Source organism: Phyllobates terribilis, unplaced genomic scaffold (genome assembly GCF_046119375.1).
Source record: "Phyllobates terribilis strain yellow unplaced genomic scaffold, ASM4611937v1 Scaffold_5__5_contigs__length_657084704, whole genome shotgun sequence".
NCBI lineage: Eukaryota > Metazoa > Chordata > Amphibia > Anura > Dendrobatidae > Phyllobates > Phyllobates terribilis.
The window spans coordinates 545,361,757-545,379,260 of record NW_027362765.1 but is presented as its reverse complement, the minus strand read 5'-3'; the positions used below and the strand labels follow the sequence as shown (position 1 = coordinate 545,379,260).

At 40.1% G+C, this 17,504-nt stretch overlaps 1 protein-coding gene across 1 annotated transcript in view; it reads right to left on the bottom strand.

Moving 5' to 3' along the window:
* Window positions 1-8,350: 8,350 nt before the first annotated feature.
* LOC141271656 (uncharacterized) overlaps window positions 8,351-17,504 on the bottom strand; it is a 188,877-nt gene continuing 179,723 nt past the window's right edge. Inside the window, exon 40 of the mRNA XM_073681698.1 lies at window positions 8,351-12,745. Coding sequence (XP_073537799.1) covers window positions 12,713-12,745 — 33 coding nt within the window. The 3' untranslated portion in view covers window positions 8,351-12,712. The remainder of the gene's footprint in view (window positions 12,746-17,504) is intronic.

Here is a 17,504-nt window from a genome sequence, read left to right as displayed (position 1 = left end):
CCGATTTGAGGGCTTTGTCCCGACTTCTAATACTTGCCTCTCTCTGATGTCGTCATCGCTCTGCGGCTCCTCCTCCTGGGTGGGGGGCAGGGCCGCATCTCTCTGCTCTGACATGAATAAAATAATTTTCTAGTCTCCCTGAGACTCGAACTCGTAATCTCATGTTCATAGGCAGCCGCTGTAGCTATGAGCCACAGCCCACAATGATGAACATAGGAGAATTTGGTAATCTTGAGCTGTATTGCAGGCAGTGACCCCAGAAGCAGATTATAAAGGGACATGTAAATACACTGCTATGTACAATTTATCTATCTCTATGTCCCTGTATTCTAGAGGTGAAGAAAGTCAGATTTTTTTTGTTCCTATAAATGGGTGGGGAACCTGCGGGCCATATGTTGCCCATGATGATCTTTCTGCGGCCCCCTGGCAGATTCACAGTGACTGCAGTGCTCGATTTGGCAGCCACGTTTCGCTGGCTGCCGGCCCTTTTAAACCTCTACTTGCACTGTGAGCGCACGCAGCATTCACTACTGAACGCTGCGTGCACATGCATTGAAGAATTATGTCCTCACTCTGGCCAGTGCCAGCATGAGGATGTACCTTGTTAGGGGAGTTAGCATGCTATGCCCTCTCATCCCACAGATGGAGAGTATCGGCAGCCCCACCGTTCCCAGTGATGTTTATGCACCCAGATCCCAGTGATGTATTTGACCCCCAGCCTCCCCAGTAATGTATATGCCCCCAAGCCGCCCTCAATGATGTATATGCCCCCGGTGTCTCCTGTGATGTACAGTGGGGAAAATAAGTATTTGATACACTGCCGATTTTGCAAGTTTTCCCACCTACAAAGAGGTCTGTCATTTTTTATCGTAGGTACACTTCAACTGCGAGACACAGAATCTAAAAAAAATCCAGAAAATCACATGGTATGATTTTTACATAATAATTAATTTGCATTTTATTGCATGAAATAAGTATTTGATACAATAGAAAAACAGAACTTAATATTTTGGTACAGAAACCTTTGTTTGCAATTACAGAGATCAGACATTTCCTGTAGTTCTTGACCAAGTTTGCACATACTGCAGCAGGGATTTTGACCCACGTCTCCATACCGATATTCTCCTGATCTTTCCGGGGCTGTCGCTGGGCAACATTGAGTTTCAGCTCTCTCCAAAGATTTTCTATTGGGTTCAGGCCTGGAGACTGGCTAGGCCACTCCAGGACCTTGAAATCTTTCTTACGGAGCCATTCCTTATTTGCCCTAGCTGTTTGTTTTGGGTCATTGTCATGCTGGAACACCCAGCCACGACCCATCTTCAATGCTCTGTGGTATATTGGCTCTCTCAGCTGCACACAGAGGTAGACACAGGACTACAGTTGCTTTAAATTTCTCAGTGGTTTATTAAGGCATGGCATAAACCACTGTCCAGTCCATCAAAACAAACAGTCCTTTCTTGGCATAAAGGGGTAAACAAAATAAAAATAGATAACACAGTCCAGAGGCCCGTGGGGATCTGCCCGCACAGGGTTAGAAAATCACACACGGTTCAGCTTTCCCTTACCAGGACACAAATCACTGGAGTTCCTCTGTCCAGCCCTACTGAACAACTAATGCCTCAGCAGGCCGTCTATTTGAACCCCAGACCACAAACTGGGGTGGAGATATGGAGAAAAACCTTCCACCCGCTCTATGGTTGTTCTCAAAAACCCAGCCCTTAAAATGGCTGATTAACTCCTCCTTAGGGTGCTGTAGTAAAACTTCTGGGTTTCAAATCACTGAATTTAATAGCCTCAGTGAAACATACCTCCCCTCCAGTACTTTGCCAGTGACTTTGTCACGGCTCTTACTGAGGGAAGGAGGTTGTTGGCCAAAATCTTGCGATACATGACCCCATCCATCCTCCCTTCAATATGCTGCAGTCGTCCTGTCCGCTTTGCAGAAAAGCACCCCCAAAGTATGATGTTTCCCTTCCCATGCTTCATGGTTGGGACTGTGTTCTTGGGGTTGTACTCTTCCTTCTACTTCCTCCAAACATGGCGAATGGAATTGATACCAAAAAGTTATATTTTGGTCTCATCTGACCACCTGACCTCCCATGCCTCCTCTAGATCATCCAGATGGTCATTGGCAAACTTGCTTGCGTGCCCTGCAGGATTTTAATCAATGTCGGCGTAGTGTGTTACTAATGGTAATGTTTGAGACTGTGGTCCCAGCTTTCTTCAGGTCTTTGGCCAGGACCTCCCCTGTAGTTCTGGACTGATTCCTGACCTTTCTCAGAAACATTTTTACCCCACGAGGCGAGAACTTGCATGGAGCCCCAGACCGAGGAAGAGTGACAGTCATCTTATGTTTCTTCTATTTTCTAATCAATGCACAAAGCTGCTTGTCTATTGTCTTGTAGCCCATCCCAGCCTTGTACAGGTCTACAATATTGTCCCTGGTGTTCTTAGACAGCACTTTGGTCTTGGCCATGGTGGAAAGGTTGGAGTGTGATTGAGTGTATGGACAGGTATCTTTTATACAGGTAATAAGTGCAGTGTAAGAAGGCGTCTTAAAGAAAAACTAACAGGTATGTGAGAGCCAGAATTCTTGCTGGTTGGTAGGTGATCAAATACTTATTTCATGCAAGAAAATGCAATTTAATTACTTAAAAATCATACAACGTGATTTTCTGATTTTTATTTTTAGATTCTGCCTCTCAAAGTGGAAGTGTACCTACGATAAAAATTACAGACCTCTCCATTCTTTGTAGTTGGGAAAAGATGGCCATCTGACTCTTACCTTACATTTAAAGAAGCACTCCCATCAAAGTTTTTATCCTCATAATATATTAGAATCATCATTTTTTTTATGCCACTGTGTACTTACAATTGCTCATTTTGCCCCTCTACCCAGTTAATTATTCTCTTTTCTTTGTTCTACGTAAAAACAGGAAGTCTCTTGTCCCTGCATTTATCATTCCCCTCTTCAACTTCTGACTCAGCTGCTCCCTCCTTCCCCTGCCAGGGACTTTTGCAGTGACTTCTGCAGAGAAAATGTACCTCCTATTTCTACATAGAGCTTAGAAGGATTCAGTTAGTCAGTTTTTAATCACATGATTTCACAGACCTAATGGAAAAGAGAAGAATTAGCTGGGTAGAAGGGAAAAATAAGCAACTGTAAGTGCACAGTGCTACATAATATGATGATTGCAATATATTAAAAGGATAAAAACTTGGGAGGAGTACTTCTTTAAATACTTGTACAAGATTGATGTTAAAATGTATGAGAAATGAGTATAAAAAGATAAAACTCAGAGAATTGCTTAATTTTATTTTATTCAGTCAGCTCATGACTATAAACCATGAAAAATGTATACATAAAGGTTTAACTAAAAATAAAATAGTCAAAAAATAACAAAATATATACAACAGGTAATGCTAAAATGCAATACTCCATTAGGGCGATAGGAAAATACTGTACAGTACAAATGACATAACTGTAAAATAGACAGTTTAGATGTATAAAGAACAGAAATCACATGTATCTGAATTAAACCTTCACTCACTGGAGACACAGTTGGCAGTCCTTCATTTCATATGTGAATTATTTCAGAATAACCAGGATTAATACTATTTTATTTCATTTGGAAGTGCTAGACAAAAATCATGTACAGTGAGTCTCACCAGATGAGTAGACTGAATATAAAATGTTATAATGAGGGACATGTTGTCTACAAATGTAACACAAAACTACTTTAGAAGTCTAACTGATTGCAAAAAGCTATTTCGAAGCCTATCATACTTCAGTGTCAAAAGTGTGCCTGGAGAAGTCCTGGCCTCTGTCCTAGTAACATTGCCAAAAACCAGAATGTGACCACACATATAGCTGTGTAGAAAGAAATAGGTATGCAAAAGCAACCTTGATAAATAAGTTAACCACATAGACCATATTGTAGGGTTGGAAGCGCATTTGCAGATATTGAGGCATAGGAGTGTATGGAAAATAGAGGAGAAAAGTCTTCCCTTTAAACATTTCCCTTTTTTTTGTATCTAATACTGATTGTGAAGTCAAAGTCCGGCTCAGTGGTCTTGCAATCATTTACTTGTACAGGTGCACGTTCACATGAGCATGTGGGTAATGAACATAGAAAGGATATCCAGCACTCCAGAAATGGACTTTAAGTGCCATGACTAACATCTTACAGTGAAACGCATTGGTTTTTACTGAACAGATGCTGCTTTTTCTATGTTCATGTTCCTGCAATAAACAGTTATAAGTCCATTTACGGCGTGCTGGATGGATATTCTTTCTATATTCCTGACTGTGGGTGAAAAAATGAAAAAACGGAGCATTGAAAACAATAGAGTGCACTGCTGATTGATGGAAGTCTGATTGAGGGACTCCCCTCTATCCAGAATCATCAGTAGACTATATAAAGTGTGTTTTGTAAACCAAATAACTTCTGGAGATGAATTGGATATGAAGACACACTGCTTTATGTTATATCGTTGGCCAGTTTTAATCAAAAATTACATTTTAAAAGCTTCTGCTTTGAAAATCTATCTTAATGTTGGCCTTAAGAAATTAAGAACGCCTATTGGGATCATTCAGGATTTATTTAAGTATTGGTATCCAGTTCAAAATACATATTGTGCCCCATTTATCAAAACTACTCTCGGGGAATTTCACCACTTGAGCTCCCACCAATCCAGAGAACAGGGCTCTGATTGAAGTGCTCCGTTTGAATGGAGTGATGGCTGCTAAAGATAATACATTTAAAACAAATATGGTTTTAGGCTTGAGAGAGGCCAATTATGGCTGAAACGTTGCCTGCTTTATCTTCCTGTTGTGATCTTAACGAATATGGAATAAAGATCAAGGTTTTATCAAGAACCTCTTGCCTTGGTGCCTCGGCTTCTCTGATTTTCTATACTAACTCCAATGGCCTTCAGGTCTGATAAGAAATGCCATGCTAGATGAATGAATCCATAAAACTATTTAAAGGAGTGTCCTTCATTGAGGTACAATTTACATTAACAAGCTGTTTCATAAACATTTAAGGGGTTCTTTAGTATATTTTTTAAACTTAGCAAAAGAAAGCCAGCTTGGAGAAAGAAAAAAGTGACCCTTAGAATCCATTAGTTATTCCAGTGCTGCTGCTACAACAGTGTCTTCTGGACTAGAAGCGATGACCTCCTGGCTACCAGTCAACTGACCCAGCGGCAGGTCAGTGGCCTCAGCAGTCAGGTTACTAGTAGTCATGACAATCATTGAAGCCTGTAGGTGCAGCAGTTATGGAACAAGAAGATTCTAGGCGTACTGTAAGTATGTCTTCTTTTTCTCCAGAATGGTTGTCCCGTGTCAATCTTACAAATATCCTGGATAAGCCTTTTCAGTATTATAATAATGTTTACCGATAATTCAAGTATACTTATTCCCTATATTTTGTGGCATATGCCGGTTCGTAATAGATGTCAGCTCAATAAACTTTCCCTAATTACAATTAAAAAAGTCAAACCAGTGTCTGACTGCAATATAACATGACTAGTAAACAGAGGTAGCACCTAGCTAACATGTCGGATTGCTCCATGACACTGAGGCTTCAATCATTATTCTAGCTGGAGGGTTATCATCAGCCTCTGCACTATTGATGTCCGGTATATGGAAGTCCACAATCTGGGTTGGATATAACAAGGACAGAACACTAGCTTCAGCTCCAAGTAGCTTTTCCGCACTATGTTCATCAGTTAGACATATATGTAATAAACGTGAAATATTATCTATACAACAATTGGAGAAAATGTGCAAAATTGTTATAAAATTTCCAAACATTGAACATGTATTAAATATCTTTTTATATTCATAGCTGGATATTTTCTCTGTATTTAAAATACAAACACAATGCCCTCTTTGCACGATATGAAAAGAAGATCATAATACAGTTACATTTAATATAATACATCTTTGTAAATAATACAAGAAAACATATAAAATTTGACAAAATGAATGCAAGAAAAAGAAATGATGAATTCTGCTAAAAGGAAATATTCTGCTAATTCACCAAAGGAAATATTTAAATGATTTTTCCTTTAGGATTTCTCATTTTTGTTTCAGTACACGTCTTGTAATACATTAAAGGTAAGATATCTCAATATGGTCACATGGGTGTGGTATAGGTGCTACAAACAAATCTCACTTTGATTATTTGCATGACATATCATTGCACTGTTGCACAGCATATTATAAATGTACCATATAGGTATAATCTTGGTATAATTTCTGACCCTTTGAAAATATGCTCCTGTTTCTAGCACAGTTCTTAATCTGTAATAACAAGACACAAAATTTTAAAGTGTCACTCTGGTGTTGTGAGCATTCATGGCTTAACCCACACTTTGTCAGGAGACAATTTAAAGAGGACCTATCATCTAAAAAAACATTATTAACCTGCAGATATGAGATTAATGTGCAGGTTAATAGCAATGTGAACCTGCCCGGCGCCTGCACTTAGACCCACGATGTCGGGAGATAATGAACTTTATTTTTTCTGGCAGCGATCCGGTTTCAGTCACCGGGAGGCGCGGGCGTGGATTCAGTCACTGCAATGTGTATAGAGAGCAGCGGCTGTAACAGCTCCCCCCGCATTGACTGACAGCAGGCTCAGCATTAGAACCTGCTGTCAGTCATTAGTGGGAGCGCGGTTACATGCACTTAACAGAGTCTTATGAGGTTTTTATAGTGACATATAAAGTGCCCACAAGTCTGTATTATGAGATCCTTAGCACTTTGCATGATGTGTCCAGTCTTGGTTTTGTATTAATAGCCTTGTAGCACGCCATCCAATGGACCTTTGCTTGTGTAAGAATCTGTGAGAAAGAACTCCCATATGCCTCTGTATGAAGTTGAACATAACGTTATGAGGCTTTAGGGATCCAAATTGTTACGTACAGATGTGTTCTTCCTTAACTTGATTCTAAGACCCGGTCTACATGGGGACTTTTAATAGCATTAATGATAATAGTTTTTTTTTTTTTTACATCAAGTGACAGCTGCCATCGACAAGATTGGATGCAACTCCAATGTATTGCTTTGGACTGCAGCTACAGCTTGAGCATCAAAATCAATCAATAGTGCTTCAAAAATCTTCATGTAGTGCAGTCCTAAACTGAACAAATCCTAAGCTGCATGGTGCAAGATGTTAAGCAAACATTGAAAAAGGGTGTCCTCTAGATCAGAGGTCCCCAACCGCCGGTCCGCGGACCAGGACCGGGCCGTTGGGGTTTTTCAGCCGGTCCGCGGGGAGAGGGGGCCCCTCCAGCCTCCAGCAGGGCCGCCATCAGGGCATGACTGCCCTGACTCCAGTATGGGGCCCGGCCGGTAGGAGCCCCCTCGGAGCCCCCCTCTTGTGCGTCTCTCTCCTCATGAGGCCCCCGGCCGCATGCTAAGCGCCGGGTCCGGGACATCTTAGCGCTGCGCTGCTGCGGCAGCACCTTCATGATTCCCCTGACTTCCGGTCATGTGACGGCGCCGTCACATGGCCGGAAGTCAGGAGAACCTGGTGTCAGCGATTTGGACGAGCGCAAGGATTCTGCAGGGATCGCATGGGAGTAAGTATAACAAGTTTTATTTTTTTTTAAATACAATTAACTAGGAGTGGGGGGAATGGGAGATGCACATGGGGGGAGGGGAGAGATGAGAGATGCACATGGGAGGGAGGGGAGAGATGAGAGATGCACGGGGGGGTGAGAGATGCACGGGGGGGTGAGAGATGCACGGGGGGTGGATGAGAGATGCACGGGGGGGTGAGAGATGCACGGGGGGGATGAGAGATGCACGGGGGGGATGAGAGATGCACGGGGGGGATGAGAGATGCACGGGGGGGATGAGAGATGCACGGGGGGGTGAGAGATGCACGGAGGGGATGAGAGATGCACGGGGGGTGGATGAGAGATGCACGGGGGGTGGATGAGAGATGCACGGGGGGTGGATGAGAGATGCACGGGGGGTGGATGAGAGATGCACGGGGGGTGGATGAGAGATGCACGGAGGGGATGAGAGATGCACGGAGGGGATGAGAGATGCACGGAGGGGATGAGAGATGCACGGAGCGGATGAGAGATGCACGGGGGGGATGAGAGATGCACGGAGGGGATGAGAGATGCACGGGGGGTGGATGAGAGATGCACGGGGGGTGGATGAGAGATGCACGGGGGGGATGAGAGATGCACGGGGGGTGGATGAGAGATGCACGGGGGGTGGATGAGAGATGCACGGGGGGTGGATGAGAGATGCACGGGGGGTGGATGAGAGATGCACGGGGGGTGGATGAGAGATGCACGGGGGGTGGATGAGAGATGCACGGGGGGTGGATGAGAGATGCACGGAGGGGGATGAGAGATGCACGGGGGTGAGCTGCACATGGGGGGGTGAGAGATGCACATGGGGGGGTTATGTTTACATAACTTTGTTGCCTTATGAAGGGCGGGGGGGGCCCCCAAAAATTTCTTGCACAGGGGCCAACTACAGTCTGTGTCCGCCCCTGGGATGAAGTAAATGCAGCTGAACAGCAGCTGTCAGGACAGCTGCCCTGTCCTGCTGCAGGGCGTGATGGGGCCTCAGTGATGCGGCTCCTGGCACAGCACATTATGTGGGGCTCCTGGCGGGGACCTGGTCTACACTATATGATAAGTATGCACTAAACTCCAAATCCCTCCATTACCCCGCCCCCATATGACCAAAGCCCCGCCCACCCCACCCCCTCCTTGCTGGGCCATGGAAAAATGATCTTGCTTCAAGCCGGTCCCTGGTGCAAAAAAGGTTGGGGACCACTGCTGTAGATGCCTTAAAAAGTGCCATCTATCAGTCACCCATAACTAGATGTGAGCAAATCTTTTGAAATTCAAATTTGCCAGATTCACCAAATTTTACCAGGAAATATGATTCACGGCATATATATTTCCCTCAAATTGAAAATACTTTGAGAAAAAAGTGTATACCACTATTTTATTTTTCTCAAACACTAATCTTGTTCACTAATATGCTGTCTAACACACTATCTGTATAGTTTCTTCAGTTTTTTTATGGCTTTCTTTCCCTATCTCTATGGCTTATCTGTAATCTGTGACCTCCTCTCACTATCCAGATTCCCCACAAAATGGCAACTGCATTTCCAGCTTCTGCTGTCAAACAAGCAATGATAATCCCTCCTGATTGGCTATATCATGTGATGTCATAGCTGCAAAGTATTATTGGAGACCCCCCCCTAGGTCATGTGATCCTTCTCTGGCTGACATAATCTTCAGCAATGTGTAAAATAACTGAATTGCTTCGTCCATCTCTATTAATCACATATAAGCTATGTTTTCTGCACTGGTTGCACTGTACTGATATTATGACAATCATGAAACTTTAAGGGTGGACACTTCTGTACAATTCATAGCTTTCATGGAACTTTAATGTTACCTTATGGGAAAGGAAGTTTCAAGAGACCTTGCATATATCGCAAAAATGCTGCAATTTTACTGCAAAAGATTTGCAACTCCATGGACTTAAAGTTCTAACCTACTAACTATTTAGTCTGCTACCTGTAACAAATGTCCTAACCCTATTTACCATTTTAAAACTGTGGCATATTGCTATATCTGCCCTTATTTGTATTATTATTGGCAAACCATTCAATGGTTATGAATTTATTATTATTGCCAAGTACATGGAATTAGTGAGCACACAACCAAAATTACAATATGACCCTGAAAGATCATTTTAAAGGCAAATGGTTTCATATATGTGCTCTGTCATTATTCAAATGTATAAACAGGGAAAAATCTAGCATATCTGAATATTTAATTTGATGAATTAGCAAAGAACAAATAAAGGACATTTATCTGTTTAATGCCCAGAATGGTTGCACAGATATACTTTGGAAAACGTTAAGATGCACTTGCACTAAGAAACCAGCAGAATTAGTGGGATACTGTGGGTTTAAGAAATTTGAATAAACGCAAAATCTGTTTTTAAAACATTAATCAGAGCTTAATAGTAGTGTGGAAGTGGGATGGTGGGTGGTTTAAAACTTTTCTGCCCATGTAGACATGACATAATATAGGAAAGGATGTAACAGATCATTAGGAACTTTTCTATACTAAGTAAACTTTTATAACTTTGTTTCTTTAGCGTAAAGCACAGAACATATATGGTCTTACATCATTTACTATCTTTAGGGTCATATTCTTATGCATATTGATAAGGGTTCTGGTGGGTATACACTTGTGCCTATGTATCAGACCCACTATAGAAGTGTTTACTAAGGAAACAGAAAATATGGCTTATAAAATATTATGGGAAAAAGCTACTAATAACATTTGTTGATTGTCTTTTTCATTTAATCCATAGGCCCTGATTCATAATTTCAGTTTTTTAAGTCACTTTCCTTCTTTTTCTTGTCGTATTAGGTGCTGTTTTCAACATTAAATTAATCAAAGTGATGCACCCAAGTCATGAATTTCATGAATCAAAATGGGCTTTCTTCCTTCCTTGAACTTCTTTTGTTACTTTTTGGTGCCAATAAGTCACAACAATTTTGCAAAAAAGACACCAAAAAAACACCAGGTGGGGACTGGAGAGGAGATTAATCAGACAAAACTTCTGGAATTGCTACATTCCGCCCACGAAGCAGGAAATAAATAAAAATAGGCAAGCACATAAAAAATAAACTTCAAAACAGACACAAATAGAATAAATTGGGCTCAAACAAGAAAAAAAATGCACAAAACTAGACAAAAAAACAAACGGATGCAATGTCAATGATGAATCAGGGCCATAAATTTTAAAGGTATACTCTACCGTATCTGGTAGGAAGTGGAACAGAGTGATGTTTGTGGCCAAAACACACCCTTTAGATCTGGACACAGGACAGTACCCGTGCACAGTAAACTGGGAATAGAAAACTGGGTGGGAAAGGGTTGAGGAGGAGGAGGATGATCATTAACAGGCTAGGTGTAGGGAGACCACAGTTATGTTCTGCAGAAATGAGGAAATTACTAATTTGCAGCTTGTTTTCAGCTACCTTCTGAAAGCAAGGGTTTCCTTTTTAGGTTATAGCCATAAGCATTTTTTTAGAGCATAGACCGTCCATTCGTTATGCATCTAGTACTTAAGTATGTTAATAGGGAAAAGTCAAGATATAGGCTGTAACTTGTATGTTTTAGCAATATTTATTAAAATATAATTTTCTATGTGAATTTTGATAATTCTACCACTTACTTAGCAGTGACTGGTGTTATTAAGTTATCATTTACAAGTAATATGCGTCATTGATATAAGTAAAAATATACTTAGTTCCACTGGTTCAGTAGACAGGAAAATTCTGCTGTGAATGACATAGAACCTAGAATCTGACTGCATCTTTTTACAACATTTATTTCCATGTTAGAAATAATTGCTGTGTACATAATAAAGTACATCTGTCATAGAAATAATGTGGCATTACTGTAGTGAATGTATTATACATATATAAGTCCTAACTAAGCACCATTTATACAGAATCAGGATAAAGGAAATAAAAAATAGTTAAACTACACTATAAATATTGTTAGCAGAACAATGCTTTCATAGTTCATACCATTCCTATACATTGGCATGGTATGCTATTATCATAAAAGAGGCATACAGTCTGCATCTCTGGTCATTTAGTAACAAGAACATAGTAACAAAATACAGAAAAAGAGAACAACCTTAACCAACTGGTTGGAAATACGTATAAAAAAAAAAAGCTACATTTACTTCCATACCACCCAGAACAAAACTGCAGAATCCACCACCAGTCATCGCTCCCTCCACAAATAAAATATCTGATGGTGTAAAATCTTTTCTTAAAATATACACTTTCATTAGGACTTTTTTTTTTCATAATTTATAGCTTCGTTTACTTATTAGATGAAAACTAATGCCAACCCCTTAGTGGAAAAAGTGCCTGCAAGAGCACGTCTGGCAGTGAAGGGGTTTAATGGAAAGAATCCAGATAGATTCTACAATGTTTTAGGAATTCTCTGGAATAAGTAAAACAAGAAAGACATATTTCAGGGCCATCTACCACAGTGCTGCATTTCTATATCATACTGAGTTGATCAATTTGTCAAAGCAAGAATTGAATAACAGCAATTAAAGAAAATGTATCAAAGCTCTAGTAATAGATGAAAATGGACAAACTAAAATGATAAACAAGAACAAATGGAATTCCTACATGGAAGCAACAGGTTACAACTTGGTAATTAAAAGGCAGTGAAGAGGGTAAAGGAGGAATCATCAAAATCAACTTGAGGAAACGTTCTGTTCTTATTAATGAACATCCCTTCCTCATAAGTAAAAAAAGAACTTTTCTCCAAATGTTCTACTGGAGTCCATGTAATGGAATTGTCCTGCATTACAGTGTAATGTCACCCAAGATGGACTGCTTATAATACAACACTATGGGAACCTCTACAGAATACCATGAGCATAGTGCAACGTATCTCATCTTCCCCTCCAGCTATCCGTACTGTAGAAACACAGACTGGAGATAGCAACACAGCCAAACTCAAATCAGGCAACTAATCTCCTTTGGTAATACCAATTGACTTTTTTTTCCATCAGCAGTTGGACTTGCAGAAGTCATCAAGATCAGGAGACAGATGTCCTCATCTTCATCCTTTGTAGACTAAAATCTCATCTATTGAATAGCAACCATCTTCATTTTTTGGCAATTAACCATGGTGTCTGGCCCTTAAAGTATCAAATAAAGGTACTTTCATTTCATGATAAGGTTTTAGCAAATACAGAAGCACTGACAATGTTTCATACCAGACAAGTAAAGTTGGAACTATTTCCCTCTGCAATCAGTTTAGTGCAACGTTGTTTCTATCTTTTTTGACTTTGTAGCATTTGAATTATTTTGTATCTATTGTCATGTCAGGACCACTATACAGCCCGTAACTTTCTTGTAGTTTTACATTCCTGAAAAGTAGATAGTTGTTTATTCATTCCTATTTTCAAGTATGAATGAATTGTGTATGAGAAGAATTTCCAGCCTTGTTTAATTAAAATTATGATGAAGATTGCAGTTCCTTAATGTTCTATGTTACTGGTAATGACATTGTCAGAGCTGCCTTATACAGAACAAATGAATGCATGGATATTTTCAGTGCAGGACTATATGGCATAATCATGCAATACAAGCAAAAATCACAATACAATAACACAGAGGAAGGACTCATTTATAAAAGAAGTTGAGGACTTTAGTTCTCCCAAGACCTGAGAGTAATGCACATTCCATGCCGCCTCCATGACAGATGGTATCATTTATTACATGGTACAGTTATATGAAAAAGTTTGGGCACCCCTATTAATCTTAAGCTTAATGTTTTATAAAAATTGGTGTTTTTGCAACAGCTATTTCAGTTTGATATATGTAATAACTGTTGGACACAGTAATATTTCTGCCTTGAAATGAGGTTTATTGTACTAACAGAAAATGTGCAATCTGCATTCAAACAAAATTTGACAGGTGCATAAGTATGGGCACCCTTATCATTTTCTTGTTTTAAATACTCCTACCTACTTTTTACTGACTTACTAAAGTACTTTTTTTGGTTTTGTAACCTCATTGAGCTTTGAACTTCAGAGCCAGGTGTATGCAATCATGAGAAAAGCTACTTAAAGTGGCCACTTGCAAGTTGTTCTCCTGTTTGAATCTCCTGTGAAGAGTGGCATCATGGTGTCACTGTGCATCGGTCAACTATACAACGCACTTTGCACAAGGAGAAGCTGTATGGGAGAGTGATGCGAAAGAAGCCGTTTCTGCAAGCACGCCACAAACCGAGTCGGCTGAGGTATGCAAAAGCACATTTGGAGAAGCCAATTTCTTTTTGGAAGAAGGTCCTGTGGACTGATGAAACCAAGATTGAGTTGTTTGGTCATACAAAAAGGCGTTATGCATGGCGGCAAAAAAAACACAGCATTCCAAGAAAAACACTTGCTACCCACAGTAAAATTTGGTGGAGGTTCCATCATGCTTTGGGGCTGTGTGGCCAATGCCGGCACCGGGAATCTTGTTAAGGTTGAGGGATGCATGGATTCCACTCAGTATCAGCAGATTCTTGACAATAATGTTCAGGAATCAGTAATAAAGTTGAAGGTACGCAGGGGATGGATCTTTCAGCAAGACAATGATCCAAAACACCGCTCCAAATCTACTCAGGCATTCATGCAGAGGAACAATTACAATGTTCTGGAATGGCCATCCCAGTCCCCAGACCTGAATATCATTGAACATCTGTGGGATCATTTGAAGAGGGCTGTCCATGCTCGGCGACCATCAAACTTAACTGAACTGGAATTGTTTTGTAAAGAGGAATGGTGAAAAATACCTTCATCCAGGATCCAGGAAATCATTAAAAGCTACAGGAAGCGACTATAGGCTGTTATTTTTGCAAAAGGAGGATCTACTAAATATTAATGTCACTTTTCTGGTGAGGTGCCCATACTTATGCACCTGACAAATTTTGTTTGAATGCAGATTGCACATTTTCTGTTAGTACAATAAACCTCATTTCAAGGCAGAAACATTACTGTGTCCAACAGTTATTACATATATCAAACTGAAATAGCTGTTGCAAAAACACCAATTTTTATAAAACATTAAGCTTAAGATTAATAGGGGTGCCCAAACGTTTTCATATAACTATGTTCAGCTTACAAATGATAGATACCTTGTTTGTGGTATCAATATAAGAGAAATAATCTCTCGCTTCTCAAGAAGGACATATAGAAAAATGCAATGTGAATGGATATACAGAGTAGCAAAAGTTGTTGAAAGTTTCATTTATCAATTTACTTTATTTTTCATTAACCATCATACTCAGGAAAACGGCCATCATTTCTCTGATGTACTTTTGGCACCAAAGTATAATAACTTAACAAAAGCATTACTTAATAAATGTGCACAAATATCATGCAAATACAGCAGCATTTCTTCACAAATATTAGAAAAGCAAAAACAAACAATATACACGAATGCTTAAAAAATGGAGAACATCGATTTTAGTATTTCTGTACAAAATGCATAAAGTTTGATGCTTTGTTTTCTACGGAACGCTGTATAAAAATAAATATTCTATGTACAGACACACAGGACAATCCCAGGTTAGAACGATCACTGCAAAAAAAAACATAAATTTGGGTTAATCTGGAATCTTACAACTTGGTGTGTTCAAGGAGATAGTAATATAAAGTAAGTGTGGGTAAAGGTTTAAGGCCCGTTCACAAATTGCAGCCACGCAGCGTGTTTGTTTTTTGCTGCCATATGCATTGTTTTATTTTGGTTCTACTGAGATCATAAAAAAACACAGCGTTCCCGCAACATGTGAATTCAGCCTTGTGGGTTAAATTCAACTTGCTTTTTAGAGTTAAAAGTAAAAGTGGAGAAGAACTTGAAAGGGACTGTCGTATGATAAAGAGTGAGCACATTTCTAAGAACTGCGCCACTTCTGTTAATGGGCTGTATGCAATATTGCAGCTCGGCCCAAATCAACACCATTCCTGTCCATTGGTTATGGTTAACATTGCAGCTCATTTCTAGACACGTCCCTGCACAGTAATGATGCTAATTCTGTGAAAAAGCTGACCCCCAAAATGTTGTTCAGCAAAGCCTCCAAGAACGCAGCAATATCAGATGTTAGTCTAATTCGTTCATGTAAAATATGTGGACTGCCACTCTTGTGAAAATGTTTACAGATGTCAAGTAATACAGCACAGATGTTGAGATCATAAGATGTTAAAAAATACAAGATACAAAATATATTGAAATTTTAGTTTTGGAGAGTTAAGCTAGCTACAGACAACCTTTTATACTCTCATCTGAGAGAATCAGGTCAATTATGCAAATCACGCTCTGATCCGAGTATGATCCCATTCTCTCCGATGAGGAAAAATTGTCTTCATCTTCTCCATTCTGTCAGTTCGTGGAAATCGAACTGCACACAGATGTCATCCGAGCGCAGTTCGCTGGTTTTCACAGACTCATAGACTTGCATAACCGAGTGCGATACGATTATCAGATCAAACTCAGGCATGCAGTGAATTTTTCCTAGAATGGGCTCGGTCCGAGGAAAAAATCTGGTATGTGCACAGCCCCATAGAATAACATTGATCCAAGTGCGATCCAATGTTTTGCTGGATCGCAGTCATATCGAAAATATGGCCATGTGTGCGAGCCCTTAGAACGTTTATATTGGAAAACATCACCTGTCTAGCATGACATTTTTCCAATATACACCCATGTGCAGTAGTACTTTAAAGTTTGTGATCGCTTCAAAATTTTCCATATTTTTGCAAAATTTGATCTAAAGCTAAAGTCCTAAAAGTAGATATAGAGAACCAAATAAAAAAAATGATTAAAAAATATTAGTCTTTGTAATTTTTTTATTGAGGAAAATGACCTGAAGTACAGTAGTTTTAGGTTAATTATATGCAAAAATATGGAAAATATGAAGGGTTCACAAATTTTAAAGTACCACTGTGTATACAAACCCCCTATATGGACAAAAGTTTTGGGACACCTACTTAATACACAAACAGGAGCTTGTATGAAATCACATTCTAAATTAATATGGAGTTGGTCTTCCCTTTGCAGCTATAACAGCTTCCACTCGTGTGAATTTTTTCTTCAAGATTTTGGAGTGTCTGTGGGAATTTTTGCCCAATCAGCAAGAAGAGCATTTGAGAGTTCAGACAATAAAGCCGGACGAGAGGGCTTCCAGTCTTTCTTCTAGTTCTTTTCCTAGGTGGTTGATGGGGTACATTCATCGTGGAACAGAAAAGGTCCATCCCAAAATTGTTTCCACACAGTTTAAAGCATACAATTGGCCGAAATGTATTGGTATGCATTAAGATTTCTCTTCACTGGGAGTTAAGGTGCCTATGGTGCCGAGGCAGACCCCTGAAAAACAGCCCTATGGCATTATCCTTGCTCTACCAAGCTTTACAGATGGCAAGCCTGTGATATGCTTTATAATAATGAGCAGCACATTACAGCGCTTGTCAGCTGAAGGGACGGCACTTCAAAGCATCAGCAGGATCCAGGCAGAGGAGGAGGGTGAAGTCTGATCTGGGCATGCTGAGACTGCTGTCACTCACTGAGAGGCAGCCCTGCCCCCACCAATGACGTGCGCCTCTCAGTTCGTCCGATTACGGTTTCAGATCCGAAGCAGCAGAGCCAGAATCATAGCAGAAGACTAGATGACCAACATAGAGATGGGCTTACAGGAGCAGGGCAGATAATAGAAGTATATTAGAAAATTGATTGTTAGGAATAGTTAGGACATAGGAAAGGGGGTGAAATTAATAGTGGAAAGGCTCTTTAAAATTGCAAAGTACATGTAAAAACAAGCATATTTGCAATTTATTAATATTTGCAATTTTACGTCTTATTAAAAATTTTCTCCTATCCTTCCTCTTGTTTAGATTACAGGCCACTGCTGCAGCC